General features: G+C 35.8%; 1 protein-coding gene across 1 annotated transcript; it reads right to left on the minus strand.

Annotated features, from left to right (window-relative positions):
• Nucleotides 1-4,089: 4,089 nt before the first annotated feature.
• LOC149255572 ((R)-linalool synthase 1, chloroplastic-like) lies at nucleotides 4,090-14,157 on the minus strand. Its single transcript, XM_089457252.1, has 10 exons — nucleotides 13,895-14,157; nucleotides 13,594-13,796; nucleotides 6,577-6,689; nucleotides 6,266-6,474; nucleotides 6,077-6,171; nucleotides 5,709-5,807; nucleotides 5,356-5,571; nucleotides 5,106-5,244; nucleotides 4,758-5,006; nucleotides 4,090-4,635 (listed from the first exon to the last, which is right to left on the minus strand). Exons 1-10 carry the CDS (start codon nucleotides 14,108-14,110, stop codon nucleotides 4,336-4,338), a joined length of 1,839 nt encoding a protein of 612 aa, XP_089313378.1. The 5' UTR covers nucleotides 14,111-14,157; the 3' UTR covers nucleotides 4,090-4,335.
• Nucleotides 14,158-17,380: the final 3,223 nt, after the last annotated feature.

The following is a 17,380-nucleotide window of genomic DNA, read 5'->3' on the forward strand; positions in this document are numbered from 1 at the left end:
TTCTTAATGTAGCAAGTTATACCCCCAATGCCTCTACGAGAGGATCGATTGTTCCGGTTAGACCATAGTACAAAGCCATCTATGTTAGGGACCTTAGATTCTTTGTGCTCCCAAGTTTCAACAAGCAATATAATATTAACATCATTCGAGATCCGACTTAGCTTAGGGCCTTTGTTCTATGGAAAACCCTGACAATTCCAAGAAAGAATCCGGAGCATGTTGAATTGCTATTTATTACTATATTTTTGGTTTCTATCTTGAATAATGGCTTTTCTATATCTAATTATTGCCCATTTTCCTTCCTTCCTAGCTTCTTTTACCTTTTGAACCTCCTTTCTTAATTATATTTGATCTTCTGGAATGAGATCTTCATTTATAAATATTCTCATTCCTTTTAGACTTGAGGTTTTACTAAGTATGTCATACTTATAGTTAGTAGCGCTCACCTTTATTTGGATCAACCTTCCTTTATTCTCAGTTAATTTCCCCAACCTTTTTGCTTTCGTGAGACACATTGTTTCAATTTGTAATATATTATGTAATTATGTCTGGGCTATGGATAAAGTATCCTCATCTACCTCCTTTTTCAAACCGAATATTATAAGGTTCAAGGCCCTTTTGTTACGCTCATGGTCTAATTCTATCAAATTTTTCATTTCATCTTTAATTGGTTTGATATCTAATTTACTTGCCACACTATATAGGGTGAGATGGCTATTAACTTTTTCTTCTAGTTCTTTAATCATGTCCTTTATTTTAAGACTCTCTAAAGTATCATCATCTCCTTACTGGGATGTTTGGTTCATATCTTGGTTTGTTTTTCTATAACTTGCAACCTAGTCTTCATTGCCTCCATTTTATTCTCCAATAGTTCTATTTTATTTTCTATTTGTTTTTGGATCTTGTCTTCAAGAGATGTGAATTTATTATCCAGCATGGTTTCTAACTCTCTTTGTAGCTTGAGTTCTCTTTCTTCTCTACATTTCTCTAAAGACTCTATATACTCATAAAGGCTCTATAGAGTAACTGTGCTAGGTCTACGTTTGGTAATCTTTAGTAGTTGTGGTGAATTATTCATACTTGAAAATATATGACTAGGTATGTATTACAAAAAGATAAGGAATGTGTACACCTGATATCAACAAACTAGATCACAGTCTGCACGTGCCTTGGATAAACTATAGCCCACAAACCAGATTGGATCAACAAAATAAAAAATATTATGACCCCAGATTCCTGATTTTCAAAGAAAAGTTTAAAACACCGACAACCGAAAATTAACCAGAGTTAGCAACCCGGTTTCATTCAGTCCCGGGCCTTGGCCTCCTGCCGCGCGTAAGGGATCTGCACCAAATATCAGAGATTGGTGATCTCCACGCGCTAAAAGTTAAACGGCCGTTGAACACGACAAAACAGAGAGAGGGGCCTCTGTCAGAAAATAGTTAAAGGCTTTGCGTAACTAACCCTTTCGTTCATCCGCCATGAGTCCACGACTCACAGGATGGACTGAAAGTATTTTTACTGTTCTACGTGATTGCTGGTCATCCGCTAAAGAACTCAGAATAGGAATGAGTGTTCTTCCTCCTCAATGGTTGAATCCTTGACAAATAGTGATACATCGGAGTTGTAGAAGTTAGGGCTTGCTTCTCCATGCCCACACTGGAGAAGTAATTCCAGCAACTACTATATTCCTATGTTTCCTTAACGAGGGACTCCAGAATTCTTTGGCTCCACTACCTTTTCTAGCTATTCCACCACCTCAAATCCATCTTTGTACGTGCGATTTCTTGTTTCTCAAGAGGGGTTAACGCACAGATCCAGATCGTATATGGAGCCCTCAAGATAGTCCGCCAATTTGATGGGGTTACGCATGATTCCATTGCAAGTCCATTAAAGTAATGAGATTTGGGAGGAGAATGAATAAGGTTTACGTAAACCCAGGTTTCGTTTATGTTGTTTTTGTCGTCGATTTCAGCTCTTCTCTAGGGTTTATGGCGGTAGGGAAAATGGAGAGCGTCAATGGAGCTCAATGGCAAGAGCCCTCACAAGCTTCATTTCATCGGAATATATCACTAGGATTCAGCTCTTCTCTGTTATAGATGATGGCAGGGTACACTATGGCTTGCAACTTATGGGCCGCAGAGATCCTAGACTACAGAGACTATATATATATATATAGTAAGCATGGCTAAATTATATTATCTAAGCTAAATTTGTAGTATTTATAGCCATGAGTTTCATCTCTGCCTCAATGCAAGGAAACCAGATAGATAAGACAAGAGTACTCCGCCCCTCGAGGGGGCAATCAGAGCTTATATTGTTTTTAAAAAAGATGGAACCGTATGAGTTCCATAGGAAGGCAAGGCCTCGAGGTGTCTCGACAGTAGACTCATGAAAGATGATGAAAGGTGTCTCTTAGGTTGAGTTGCAATGGTGTTATCACACTGGAAATTTCCAAAGAAAAAAGATATTTTGCGAGCCATTTACCAAAAGAAGAAAACAACAGAGCTCGAGTTGCTCAAGAAGTCACCAGATGATGTGAACTGTTATGATGCCAGAAATAAGTCGAGTTGGAGCCAACATGTGCCTAAGAGATTACATGAGTTTGCATCGAACTAGTCTTTGCAATCACCCTCTCGTCACACAAATCTGAGGAATATATAGATATATCTCATTTCATTTCTTCATATAAATTTTGTACATTTTACTTTTATATATATATAAACAATGTAGAGATGTATATTGTAGATTTCATTTATATGTAAATGTGGATATACATTTCATTTACAATGTACACAATGACCTACATTTCTTTTATAATTTACATTACATTTTATTTCATTTCACTTTAATATTATTTTACATTTCATTTTTCATATAAATAATGTTCATTTTACTTATTTATTTATATATATATATTTCATTTATATATAAATATAAATTCCATTTACAATGCACACAATAATCTACATTTCTTTTATAATTTACATTTCATTTCAGTTCAATATTTAATATATATATAAATTATCTACATTTCATTTATATTTATAAATAATGTACATTCAGTGTAACAAATAGTGAACAACTAAACAATGCACAAATAATAATAATAATGTAAATCTAAAAATTGTACATTTCACTTTAATGTGCATTTTGGTTTATACAAATCTCTTTTCAAATAATGCACGGCTTACTTTTTACAAATATTTTCCACCCACGACAACGTCCATTGTGTTAAATAATTAAAAGTTAGACTACCTCATTAATTAATCATCAAATATATAATATTAAAATAATTATATAATTATATAATATTCAAATAATTAAATTAATTAATTAAATAACTATATAATATTAAAATAATTAAATAATTTAATTAATTATCTGATTATAACATTAAAATAATTAAATAATTAAATAATTATAAAATTTTAATATATTATTGATGAATGTAGACTTTAACATTTACAAAATCATCTTTGATGTGATGGATGTTTGGTATTCCATCCAAATTATTACATGTTCTGATGTTTTCAAGTGAACTAGTGCAACGAGTGACAGCATGTTCATCCCACGGTATGTGACAAGCGATCAAAGCAATTAAAAAGGCCTCCACATCCTTGATTGCTTCCCACATGATGACTGATAACTATGTTGGAATTGCTCTCACATCACATTGTTGTTTTGCATGGTGGCGAGTAAGGTTTTCAATTTTATTTTTGAACCATATGCATAGTTGAGAGAATACATGTTTAGGAGTTTATTTATGAATTTAGAGTTATTGTTTTGAGCATAGCACTGGTTACCAATTTATTGTAAATAGAATTTGAAGAGAACTAGTTTCAAGAATTGAATCCCATCCTTCCTGAATCCCATGCATGGAAGGACAGAAAGGCTTTCGTCTCCACTTAATTTCTGATTCAGTGAACCCACTATTATTAATCCGTTAAATCATTCCCTCTGAAATCAAATTTCATTTAACTTCATACATTTATATTCAAAATTTCTAAATCCTCCTTTTTAGAATTGAGATATGAATTACTTTTCTAAATTTTTTATTCTGATCATTATATAACTCACAAAAATAGGGCTCAAATGATTTTATTCACAATAACATGAGTCCCTTTTAAAACCTAATATTTTACATTATCTCCATCCCATAATGTTAAAATCATTACATGTATATTTCAAAAGTGGCAACATAACTAAAAAGTTTACCCCTACCCTACATTCTTAGCTTCAATCATCTGATGAGGACCCCGACCCTACATTCTTGAGCTTCAAGCATCTGATGAGGCTTTATTGCCATGCATAACATGTAGATTAAATTTGTAGTTATAAAGGCACAGGCTCAATGACAGTTGTCATGACCAAATCCTTTATTTCATAGTTGGTAACGCTGAAGCCATCTCGGTATTTGTAGAGATGGTAGAAAGCTCTCAGAATGTCAAATGCATGTTTCTTGGAAGTGATTGGAACATTGCGATCAGGTCTCAGATACTCCCAATTTAGTTCCTTTAGTAATTTGTTCACCGTGGAGTTGATATGATTGATCGCATCTTCCTCTGTTGACTCGGGATTGTCTTCCATATAACATGATATACACGAAGATTTTTCTCCACGGCTCCTCTCAGCCTGCACTTTCCATGCCAGTAAATCGTTTATCCAACTCTAAATTAGAACCAATCATGCAATGCAAAGAAAAACTAACCAATCATGCAATCCAAAGAAAAATTCCTTCCGTTAACAAGATATACCTGGTAAGTGTGAATGTCGCCTTTTAGTCGGAGAATGGAACATGCCACATCACTGAGCCTCGAAGGAAAGTCTATTTCTTGTAGGATGTAATGAGGAAAGGGAATGCGCAACGTCAGAATGGGTTGCAATGTGCCAATGCGATAACCGAAACTAACTTTCCCGTTATCCAGGTACTCCTCAAATGTTGGCAAAAAACCACTGAAAATCCACTTCGCTTCTTTCATATAAGCATCAATATAAGCCTCCAACTGCACAGGAAACAGCACAAGCAAAGCAAATGAACTAATAATCACATTACGTTCTCACAGAGAAATAGTTGTGTATGTATGCTTTATTACTGTACATACAGCCTTTCGGGCATAGCTGAGCGTGTCTCGGCCTTGAGACTTTTCTGCTTCTCCTGCCATTTCGTTAACGGTTTCGTAAAGCACCATATATACTCCTTTCATATATTCTGGAAGCCACTCCGTCGCAGACGGATGCCACCTGATCATATAAACACAAATTTTGGTCAAGTAAATTAGTTCCTAAAGATTAATGGAGTGATGAAGCTTACATTCTTCTAAAATTCTTTGAATTGGTCATCGCCAGTACAACCTCTTAACTGCCGCTGTGAAGAGTTCTAGCTCATCCATCGTTCCAAAGGTGTCGTAAATATCGTCAAGAACCGTGCCAAGATGACTTATTTTGGCAAATCCAAGTCTGAACGAAGAATGTTGAGGTTCACTGTCAATGCAAGATGCCAAAGTGTAATATTCCACGTGACGATGCCGAGGGAAGGTCATTTGAGAGAAACCCGAATCTTTCCACCATCTACACACAAAGTTCATAGATTTCACGTTATTTTACAGTAGACCACTCAAATCCTAGTTTGTCTTCTAAACAGATACTATCCGATGACATAATTCATCACATCACCTACTATCCGATGACATAATTCATCACATCACCTGGAGAGAAGTTTTAGCTCTTGCTGTTGTAAAGAGTGAAACATATTGAACTCCAACTTTGCAAGTTCTAGAAGTTTTTGGGTCTTCATATTTGGCGTCCTGGAAACAAACAAATGTAACGAACATTAATTGAAAATTTGACAGGAAATCTAAATTGTTAACACAGTTTTTTTGTGAAAAGCAACAATGTCCCTTGGCTTAATGGACAAAACAACATCAAATGGCCTAACTGTATCTGTTTATGTATCAAAGAACATATATCCATCTTCATCCAGATTTAATAAGGCTTTGGATTTCTCTCAACATAAGTGGATCCATGGAACTTTGCGAATAAAAAATGTTGTTACACGATGAAATCATGGACCTACAAATAAATGGGGTCCTGTCCAAATACGTCGATGTAGTTCCTTGCTTCCAATCTTGGCAAATTTATATGCCAACCATATTCCAGAACGTACGATATCTGACAACAACAAAATTTAAATTGTAAAATACAGATCACAACATATCTGTAAATTAGGCTATGTCATGTTATGATGATAGTATGACCCCCTCACCTCTCGTGAAAGACCGCAGACCGGAAGCTTTAGTATGGCTTCTTTTAAATATATTGTAGAGAAGATTTCTGCCTCTTCCATAACTTTCTCTCCCGGAAAGGCAATTTGGGAAGCCCGAAATAAGTTGAGAACACTTCTTATATCTCCCTCTGTTTGAATGGCCGAACATGCAAACTGCCCTTTTTGTTCTCTGAAGTGTTCTAGCACATCTGATTTTAACATATAATGTATTAGCAATAAATGTCTGCCAGTAGAAGGAAGTTCAGAGCTATCATAAAGAACTTCAAGGATTAATAGATTTTTATGTATACCTGAAGACACCGGGTATCCGTGTAGTCGAAGAGTTCGAAACCCCAAGGCAGTTGAGTTGAGATCGGCAACAACACTATCTCTTCCACACCCAATGCCTTTTTCGTTCCAATAACTATAGAAAATGGTCAACAGTAAGAGGATTTCAATATTTCTTTTAAAAGCTAATTTTTCAGATTCCTCGAAATTGAAACGAGGATAGATTTTATGTGCCCTCGAATTTCTAAATTAGGATTACATTTTTTACAGGAAGAGAAAAAATTCTGAAGTATTGGCAAGGATTCGATGTACATTTATATAGAGATCTGCAAGAATTCATAATTCATAAAAAGAAATGAATGAAAATCAAGCAGAAGGTTATGGATACACTTAAAGATCATTGTTTCCTTCATCTGTTTGAGAAAAAAACAACAATAGAAATGTTACGGAACCAATTCAGAATAATTGGATTCAGTCACAGATTACCTTGTCATGCTCACATAGATTAGTGATCAACTTGATGCAGTTGAGGAAAAGATAACAGCTGCAGATCATGGCACTGACTGGATTTCCAACTTCATGTCAAAGTTATTTGTACTTGTAAGAATCTTCCTAATGTGAGAATATATTTACAAGAAGAATTGAATTGAGTTAAAAAGATAACCAGAAGGGTGGTGATCAAAACATAACAAACAAATAAGGGTCCAGGTAAACTACCTAATATAGACAAGGACAATAATAATAAGTCAACCTCATATTGAAGGAAAAAGAAGTTCAATAAAAGCAACTGCTAAAATTAAATCAATAAATTTGTTTGGGAAGAATATAGAAATAAATTTGTATTTGCAGCCTTTTGTATGGTCTCAAGTAAGGCAACTAAAACATGACATGGTATCTTGTATACGGTTAACAGAAATAATTGTTCAATTTAAGATGAAGGATATTATTATCTTATATATATGAATAAGCATGAGTCTGAGGATTCGTATTCTTACTGATTAGCCGAGGATCTGCAGTGTATCAAGTTGTTTTGAGACATAGTTTTGTGGGATGGACATATTAGAAGAAAAGCTATGTAAATGAAAACTTTTCTTTTAATGAAAACGAAGTTTTTTATTTTTATTTTGAAAAACAAAAAATAGAATAAGTATGAGGATTGCAGTGGAACAAATATTGTAGAAAATATATGAAGATGGGAAGGTGGAAAACAATGGGAAAATATATGAGGATATGGAAAGGGTATATAAAGAAAAGAGAATGGATGGATTTAAAAAAATATAAGACAAGTTTATTGAGTTGGAGGAATTGTTGGAATGATTATTTTAAGTCTAATTGTGTGGATGATTATTTTAGGTCGAATTGTCTGGATCTATTTTTTGTTGGAATCTGGGTAATTTTTTTTCAACAAATCTTACGCAAGGAATGTTTAAATCATGTGTTTGAAAGTGGAAATAGATTCAGTACCATCAAAAACCTTTAGAGCACCCAAAATATTGAAGTTTAACAACTATAACTTGGATTTACAAAAATCTCTACTAGAATTTATCAAAATATTACAAAATTTTTCTAGATTTTGAAAATAAAGATAAAAATCAGACTTGAATTGAAAAAGGAGGAGTTACAGCTCACAGGTGAGTACTGCACCTGGAGACTACACTCAAACAAAGAGAACTCTCTCCGTACACTCTACATTCATCAAATGAGCAATTACATCATTAAGTACATTACTAGAACTCAGGGAGTTGCAACCAAACTCCTAAACTCTAGGAACAAATCCTAAATGAAGAAGATACGTTACAACTTGTGTAACCATTTATCCATTAATACAAAATAATATTAATTATTTTCAACTCCCCCTCTTAATGGAGAAAGGATTATCCTGAACTCCTAGCATCCCTCTAAACAATTCAAACTTTACACGCCCAAGAGGCTTAGTAAAAATATCAGCCATGCTATCACAAGTTTTACAATATTAAACACATATCTCTTTTGACTATTGTTTCTCTCGAACAAATGATCCTGAGTATCGATATGCTTGGTATTTTTATGAAAAACTGGATTGTATTCAAGTTTGATGGTACTCTGGTTGTCAGTTTTGATAATAGGTGATTCTTTCTGCTCTTCTTCTGCATCGTTGAGAAGTCTTCTCAACCAGATAGCTTCACATGTGGCTGCACACAATGCTCGGTACTCAGCTTCACATGAAGATAGAGCTACAATGTGCTGCTTTTTGCTGCTCCATGCTATGACCCCGGATCCAATGCTGAATACGTAACCTGTGATAGATCTTTGATCATCCAAGTTACCTGCCCAATCAGAATCTAAAAAACCTACTAAAATAACACCAGAAGTGTCAGTGTACGAAATGCCATAATTACTAGTACCACTAAGATACCTCAACGCACTTTTTGCTGCGACCCAGTGACTTTCGAGTGGTTTTGACATGAACTGGCTCAACACACTAATAGAATATGCCAAATCTAGTCTAGTTGTAGTCAGATATATCAAACTGCCAACTAGCTGTCTGTACATGGTAGCATCCACCTCTTTAGTACCGTCGTCACTGCTCAACTTTAAGTTCTGCTGTAAGGGTGTTGCCGCTGATCTGCACTGCTCCATTTTGAACCTTTCCAACAAGCTTCTGGCATACTTCCCTTGAGTAAGAAAAGTTTGTCCAGAGTCTTTCCATACCTCCAATCCCAAGCAATAATGAAGGTTTCCGAGATCTTTCATCTCAAACACTTGTGACATCTGCTGTTTGATTTCTTTGATTAGATTGTTAGCATTCCCTGTTATGATCATATCATATACATACAAAGAAATCAAAATAATTTGCCTCTATTTATTAAACTTGGTATACAGATTTGGATCATTCAAGCTCCTATGAAAGCCATGCTGAACAAAAAATGAGTCAATTTTCTCATACCACGACCTAGGTGCCTGTTTTAAACCATAAAGTGCCTTTTTCAATTTACACACAAGATGTTCCTGCCCCTTTTTCACAAAAACTTCAGGCTGTACTATATAAATTTCTTCCTTCAAGTCACCATTCGGAAATGCAGACTTAACATCTAGCTGGTGTTGCTGCCATTTGCGTTTTGTTGCTAAGGAAATTAGCATTCTAATGGTGTTTAATTTGGCTACAGGAGCAAAGGTGTCATCGAAATCTATTCCCTCTTTCTGTGAGTAACCCTTTGCGACCAGTCTAGCTTTAAGTTTCTCTATACTCCTATCTGCATTTATTTTTGGTTTATACAGCCATTTGCATCCTATGGGGGTTTTACCTTCAGGCAATTCAACCAAATCCCAAGTATCGTTTCTATTTATTGATTCTATTTTCTCATACATTGTAGCCCTCCACGCATCAGATTTACTTGCTTCCTCATAATTTGCAGGTTCTATAATGTTTAAAATCTTTGACATTAATGCATAGTCTTTCAATTTAGATGATAATTGAGTCTTCCTACCTGATCTCCTTGGTAGGGGACTTACCTCAATTCTGTCTATTTCAGCCTTTTCTGGGCTTGCATCTTCATTGATTACATTGTCTGTTACTTCTTCTTCTTGTTTCTCCTCCTACTCTTCATCTTCGTCACTGTTTTCTTCCATTAGCAATGGAATGTGCCAATCACTGTTAGAGTCACTCTTTCCTTCTTCAACCTGTTCATGAAATATGACATCTCTACTTGCAAAAACCTTGTGAGTCACAAGATTAAATAACTTATATGCCTTGAACTCAGTGCCATATCCAACAAATATACATTTCAGGGCTTTAGGATCTAACTTCTTCCTATCTGCCTTAGGTATATGAGCATAAGATTTTGACCCAAATATTCTTAAATGACTCACTACTAGTTTGAATCCAAACAATGCTTCAAAAAGGGTTTTGAAGCCTAGACATCTAGTAGGACTCCTATTCTTTAAATACACAGCAGTGTTAATAGCTTCTGCCCAAAGACCATTTGATAGACCCTTACCTTGAAGCATGCTCCTTGCGCACTCCATAAGAGTTCTGTTCTTCCGTTCTACCACTCCATTTTGATGTGGAGTGTGGAGCACTGTAAACTGTTGCACAATCCCATGATGCTTGCAGAAATCCATGAACTCTCCCAACCTGTATTCTCCCCCTTGACCTGAGCGGAGAATTTTTATCCTTTTTCCTGTCTGGTTTTCTACCATGGATTTAAACTCTTTAAAATACTGAAAGGCTTAACTCTTTTTACTCAGAAAGTATATCCATGAAAATCTAGTGCAATCATCTGTAAATAAGAGAAAGTAATATGCTCCTCCTAATGACCTGGTTTGCATAGGTCCACAGATGTTTGTATGCACTAGTTCTAAAATGTCTCTTTCCTTTCTATTAACATGCAAAGGGAACTCCTCTCTATGCATTTTCCCTAATGCACATCCATCACAATCCAGCTTAACATTATGGAAAACAGGGAGTCCATCGACCATACCTTTTCTTTGAAGTAGGATGAGGTCTTATAGATTAAGATGGCTGAATCTCTGATCCCAGAGATTTTCAGCTGTCGATCCAGCTGCAACCATTGCTTGCTGTGGCATACTCTTCACATCTAGTCTATACAGGCTCCCCACGCGCACTCCTGTTGCAACTGTTTCCATCTGGCTATCCTTAATGACACAGTTAGTCTTGAAGAATTGAACTTGCATGTCCTGATCAGTAATCATTGAGACAGAGACCAAATTTTTCTTAATTCTTGGAACATACAATACATTTTTAAGGTGTCTAATGTCACGCTAGGTAATTTTATAGGAATGTCACCATATCCTTTGATCTCATGTCCACTATCATCTCCTAAATAGATTTTTGACCCACATGAAGTTTCTTCAAGAAATTCAAACCAATCCTTCTTACCAGTCATATGTGAGGATGTGCCCGAGTCAACATACCATATGTCGTCCTCATCTCCCTTTGAAGCTGAAAGAGCACAATCGACTATAAACAGTCAAAGTTCGTGGCTATGTTCCTCTTCTTCCTTAACAAAGTAACCCTTATGTTTTCTCTGTTTGTTTCTTCTTTCGTCTGCTTGCCTCTTATAACAATGTTTAATCTGATGACCAGGTTTTCCACAGTAAAAACATTTCTTGCTGGGAAAATTATTAGCAGACATACCTTTAAACGGTCTCTTTTGAAATGTGTTTACTCCTTTTTGCTGCTACTGCGGTTGCTAATGCTGCTTCCCTCTATACTGTCTCCTTTTTGCCATCAGAGCAAGGTCATTTCTCTGTGATTTCAAATTTTGTCGTCGCTCTTCTTCTTGTATCAGAATCCCTGTCAGTTTTTCAAATAAAGGGGCTTTCTCCCTTGTTGACAGCCCTATGATAAACATCTGGTATTCATCAGTCATTCTGTTCAACGTGATCGTGACCAGATCTGAATCAGAAACTTTCTCTCTGATATCTCCCAATTTGTCCTTCAGGTCTTTGACTCTAGCAATGAATCCAGCAACGGACTCATTCTCCTCCATCTTCAATGCAAACAGCTTGCCTTTGAGTGACAAGACACGGTTTGTATTCTGCGTCTGGTATAGGTTTTTGATCATCGTCCAAATGTCAGTGGCCGATTTACAGTCTCTAATATGTGGGATAACATTGTCCTTGACGGACATCTTCAATATGACCTTTGCTTTTGTCTCCCTTTTATCCCAATCTTGTTCTTGTGTGGCTGATCCTGATCTCAGCTCATTTCCTGTAACGATCGACCACGCATTTGCACTTTCAAGTAAAGTCTGCATCTTGAATTTCCAGTTGGTGAAATTCGATCCATCGAGTTTGCCAGACTCGTGGAGATACGATTCTATACTGTTATTCATATTGGATTGATAAAATTTCTGATCCTCTGATGAATAAGTCTATCCAACTGTACACTTTCAGGACACACTAAAAAAAATCACCACATACCAGATCCGAACCTCTGTTTTGCTGAGAAAAAAAAATTGTATCTTCAATGCGCCACCACCGGGCAAGTCCGATCTGCTGCCACCAAACAGATCCGGAACTCCAATGCGCCACCACCGGGCAAATCCGATCTGCTGCCACCGAGTAGATCAGGAACTCCAATGCGCCACCACCGGGCAAGTCCGATCTGCTGCCACCAAACAGATCCGGAACTCCAATGCGCCACCACCGGGCAAATCCAATCTGCTGCCACTGAACAGATCTGAAATTTCAAAGTGCCACCACCGGGCAAGGTCGATCTGCAAAAATTGCAGATTTTCCACAGAGAAAGAGGCTGGCGCTTCTCGACAGCGAAATACCTGCGCCGAAAACAAAATCGACGCGTCTTACGAAATTGGCGCGATTAACGCTTGATTTTCCGCGCCAATAGCACTTCCTGGCACGTTGGCGTGACTATTGCTCTCAAAACCGCGCCAAATGGCACGACTGTTCCTTAATAAACAGCGCCAACCCTTTCTTCCGCTCAAAAATGGCGCGACTGTTCGCGACGAAACCGCGCCAACCCTATTTTCCGCTCAGAGATGATCAGTGATCTGAGACCTGTCTTCAAGTGTTACTGCAGTCCACCTGATTATAGAATGCTTCTGTACACTCCACCACCACTACAGTTCTGTAATCAATGATGCATCCTAAAAAAAGTTATGGCTATCCCTACTCTATGCTCTGATACCAAGATAAAAATTAGACTTGAATTGAAAAAGAAGAAGTTACAGCTCATAGGTGAGCACTGCACCTGGAGACTACAGTCAAACAAAGAGAACTCTCTCTGTACACTCTACATTCATCAAATGAGCAATTACATCATTAAGTACATTACTATAACTCAGGAAGTTGAACCAAACTCCTAAACTCTAGGAACAAATCCTAATCTAAGGAGATACGTTACAACTTGTGTAACCATTTCTCCATTAATACAAAATAATATTAATTATTTTCAACTAATAAATATGACATAGTACATCAGTTTATTCGTTGAGCAAAATAAATATACAATTGAAACACCGCTGGAAATTTATGAAGTATAAATAAATAATGATGACAACGCTGCGATGACTTACCTGTAAACATAATCCAGCGCTGATTTTATTTCACTTTTGAAATGCCTATCGATTCCCAAACGTTCAATGCTATCGACTACAGAGAGGCGCATAAGGAGATCATTGCAGGGAGTGATTAATTCTCCATCTTTAACCGAGATTGAATTGATCATCTCTTTTACTTCTCCAATAAGTTTCTGAGCACGTTCATGGTACGAAGTTGTCTGACCCACCCATATACATTCAGTAATGTAAATAAAAGAATTTCAATTGTGAGTGAAGTAGGAATGCACGAAAGAAAAACTTCAAAGATGAAAATTACCCCATAAGGCGTTGAGAGGGACTGTATGAAATTATGGTCCCAGAGGTTGGAATGATGATTGGCTATGCGTCTCTGTATACCATCATCGGATATTGTCCGACACATTCGGATCGAAGTTGCGATCGTTCTGCGGACGCCCTTAACCTCACTAGGACTGACCAACGATTTGTGCACGCGCCATCTGGGAGCCAGCGGTGCGATAGAAACGAGAGCCATTCCTACTCGATATGATATGATACACTAAAAAGTGAGGCAGCTCAAAATAATGAACTGAAATTCTGCGAGATCCACCTTACCTGGGTTACTTATATATAGGTAAATATCTAGCAGTGATCAAATATTAAGCATTGTGTAAGTGAATCAATTATTGGTATATATGTATATATGCAAATGAGCCAATGATTTATTGTCTTTTTTATCATATCCATTGGATATCTCATATTTGCAAAAACAGTAAACAGTAAACCAAGAACATCGCAAACGTAACAGGATGTACGGCTTTCTGTAACTTTACCATGACGTGATGTCTAAGCGGAAAAATGTAATCTCTTTACACACAAAGTCAAAATGTGCGTAGTTTCAAAAAGATATATGTATATATATTTGGGACCGTTTCGCACCCCTTATTTGTGACGTCATCGATGTTTACGATGTCAAAGTTTCTGTCGCAGTTGGAAGAATAGTGTATTTCATTTTCCGCGTTTTTTGCTTTTTCGTACATTTAAGTGTGATTCACGACTAAGCCACATGGTTGGTCGAATCTCTTTCTATCGCACTCCGGATGAATCGTGTATTTCTATTCCCAGGCTTTTGAAGTGCAATAAGCTTTCAAGTTACTATATACACAGAAATAAAAAAATTTAAAAATTTATTTTAAAAATATATGAAGCCTTACCATAAACGCTCTCAGCTCTTGATTAAATAGAATATCATGTTGTCTTGGAAAGTGTCTTGTTTTTCTGTTCCCAATTTTTTATCCTTTCTCAGAACATTAACAGGTAGATTGATAAAAATTAGTCTTTAACTAAAAAAATACAATCATTAAAACCCATCATCCAAATTATCGTGTGGCATCTCCTTCTGTCGTAGTCTTCGACCGAACAGCGCTGTAAAATCTGACGAATCGCTTATCGCATATCCACTGACCAGCTCAGTAACCCTCCAAGTATTCTTTTTTTCAAAGGGCTAAAAGTCTCTATCTTGTACTGTCACCCGAACCTTTAAATAAATAGAATACACCAATCACCCGAATCTCTTTTTCGGAGGCTAAAAAGTCGGCGGTTCCTATTTTCACCCTTATTGAAATATAAATGCGTCTGACAGACATGGGAGGGGAATAAGAGGTGCCTTGCTGCTAACATGTCAAAGTCAATTTTGAAGGAAATATAAATGCAATGCAACTCATATTCCCCTCGCATGTCAGACGAAATAGGAGTTGCCTAAAAAGTCTATCTTGTACTGTCCGTGGTCACTTCAAGAACAAATGACAAAGGGTTTCGTATATATTTTGAACGGAGTAGTCTTTAACGCGACTTTTTGAAAGCCTTTCCAGCGATTTTTTCCGGTGAAAATCCGGCAGTAATTTATTGGAATCCAAGTTTGATAGCTAATTTCTGCACAATGAAAGCGTCCCAGGGGTTTTTCAGGGTGCTGAATCCGAATATGCAGTTAAAAAACCATTTTAACTGCAACAAATCATGATTTCATCTCAATTTCTTCCGCCGGATTCCGTCACCGGAATCTCAAAAAGTCGCATTATAGACAACTCCATTTTGAACACAAACATATTAAGTTACATTAAAAAACAAAAAAAAAAGGCATAATAAGTCTCACATCAGGAGGTTGTTGAAAAATTAATATGTCAAAAATTATTAATTATGAAACTAACGACACCGAAAACAGAGATGTTGAAAGAAAGATATCTCAATTTTATTTTTAAAATTATTTTTATAAGAAAAAGATGTTGAAAGAAAGATATCTCGATTTTATTTTTAAAATTATTTTTATAAGAAAAAGATGTTGAAAGAAAGATATCTCAATTTTATTTTTAAAATTATTTTTATAAGAAAAAGATTTTGAAGAAAAGATATCTCAATTTTATTTTTAAAATTATTTTTATAAGAAAATGGAGTAGTTATATACATTAATGATTTAAAATAACAATTTTCTCACTACAAGCAACTATTGTATTTTAACTCTATTTTAAAAAACATTTCAGTATGAAAATGTAGTAGTTATATATTAATGATTTTCTCTTGTAATATGTTGTTTATAGTAGAAAGTGGAAAAAGAATAATGAAAATGACAAAAAAAACAATTTATTAATTATAAGTAATTAGTATAGTTATATAAATTAAATCGCTGGTTTTATAGGGATGAAAATATTTGTACCTCATGCTACATCTATCTTTTTCAAGACATTTAATAGAACATCTAACAAGATTCTTAACTATGAAGACCCTGTAAATAGGTTTTGTTACAATACCATGGCATACTAATACCACATTCCAAAAAAACCATAACTTTGCTCATATGACAATTTTTTAATTAAACTATTTAATTTAAAAGACAAAAAGAGCATAACTACTCCTGAGATCAATCACAAGCTTTGATTTGTGACCACTACTCGAAATATTTTAGAATATTCTATGGAAGTTAAATCCTTACCATCTATCTAATAATTATTGATACTTAAATTAAAATTGTTGAAGTCCTATTTCAAAATAGGTACACCTATTCACATAATTATTCAAGCTAATCACACAATTTATTATAATATAATAAATATGGTGTATAAAGATGATGTGCAGTAAATCTAGTTAACTTCTCAAATTGTAGCTTTTATTTATGAAAAGGTTGAGGCTCTTTTATAGATGGGCATAGGAATAACTCCACATGTGTTATTTTTCATTAAGGTGTTAGGTCCCTATACTACTAGTGTAACCCCTTATTATTATTAGTGCAACCCCCTTATTATATTGTTGGGCCCGTGTAGTCCCCATATTGTTATTATTGTGCCCCATAGAAGCCCACTATTGTTATTATTGTGCCCTTACATTATTATTGTTATGTCGGCTCTAATTATATTATGACCCTTTAGACTCCTATATATATAAAGGAGGTATTGTCATTTGTATCATCCAATAATTGTACATTTGTGTAATGCAAAAGGAGGTTTCCCTCTTGAAGAGACTGAATCCTAAGGCATTGATCTTTCTTTTCTATCTTTTTGTGAGTTGGTTTCATAACAATTTGGTATTAGAGCTTTGGATTCTAGGGTTTCGCTGCTCCAAACAGGTCATCATGGAATTTTCACTATAACAGTTTCACTACGAAGTTTCAGAAGCGAAAAAGAAACCCCATTTGAGAAGAAATCGGTCTGAACCTCGGGTCAGAATTTTAGGTCTTGTCTCGCTATATTTTCGAAGATATGATGTGAGGAAGTTAGGGTTTTTGCAAGCTCCAGAATTTCCTCTCAAACAGGTC

This window comes from Pinus tabuliformis, chromosome 7 (genome assembly GCF_031772625.1).
Source record: "Pinus tabuliformis cultivar Carrire ecotype Pingquan chromosome 7, CPIR1, whole genome shotgun sequence".
NCBI classification, from domain to species: domain Eukaryota; kingdom Viridiplantae; phylum Streptophyta; class Pinopsida; order Pinales; family Pinaceae; genus Pinus; species Pinus tabuliformis.

Excerpts from the sequence above, each read along its gene's own strand:
- LOC149255572 (XM_089457252.1), bottom strand. The coding sequence starts at position 14,110 with ATGGCTCTCGTTTCTATCGCACCGCTGGCTCCCAGATGGCGCGTGCAC. Across the intron at positions 6,690-13,593 it reads GCGCTGGATTATGTTTACAG|TTATTGGAACGAAAAAGGCA; the intron begins GTAAGTCATCGC and ends CATTTTCTATAG. Across the intron at positions 5,245-5,355 it reads TTCACAGCGGCAGTTAAGAG|GTGGCATCCGTCTGCGACGG; the intron begins GTTGTACTGGCG and ends TTATATGATCAG.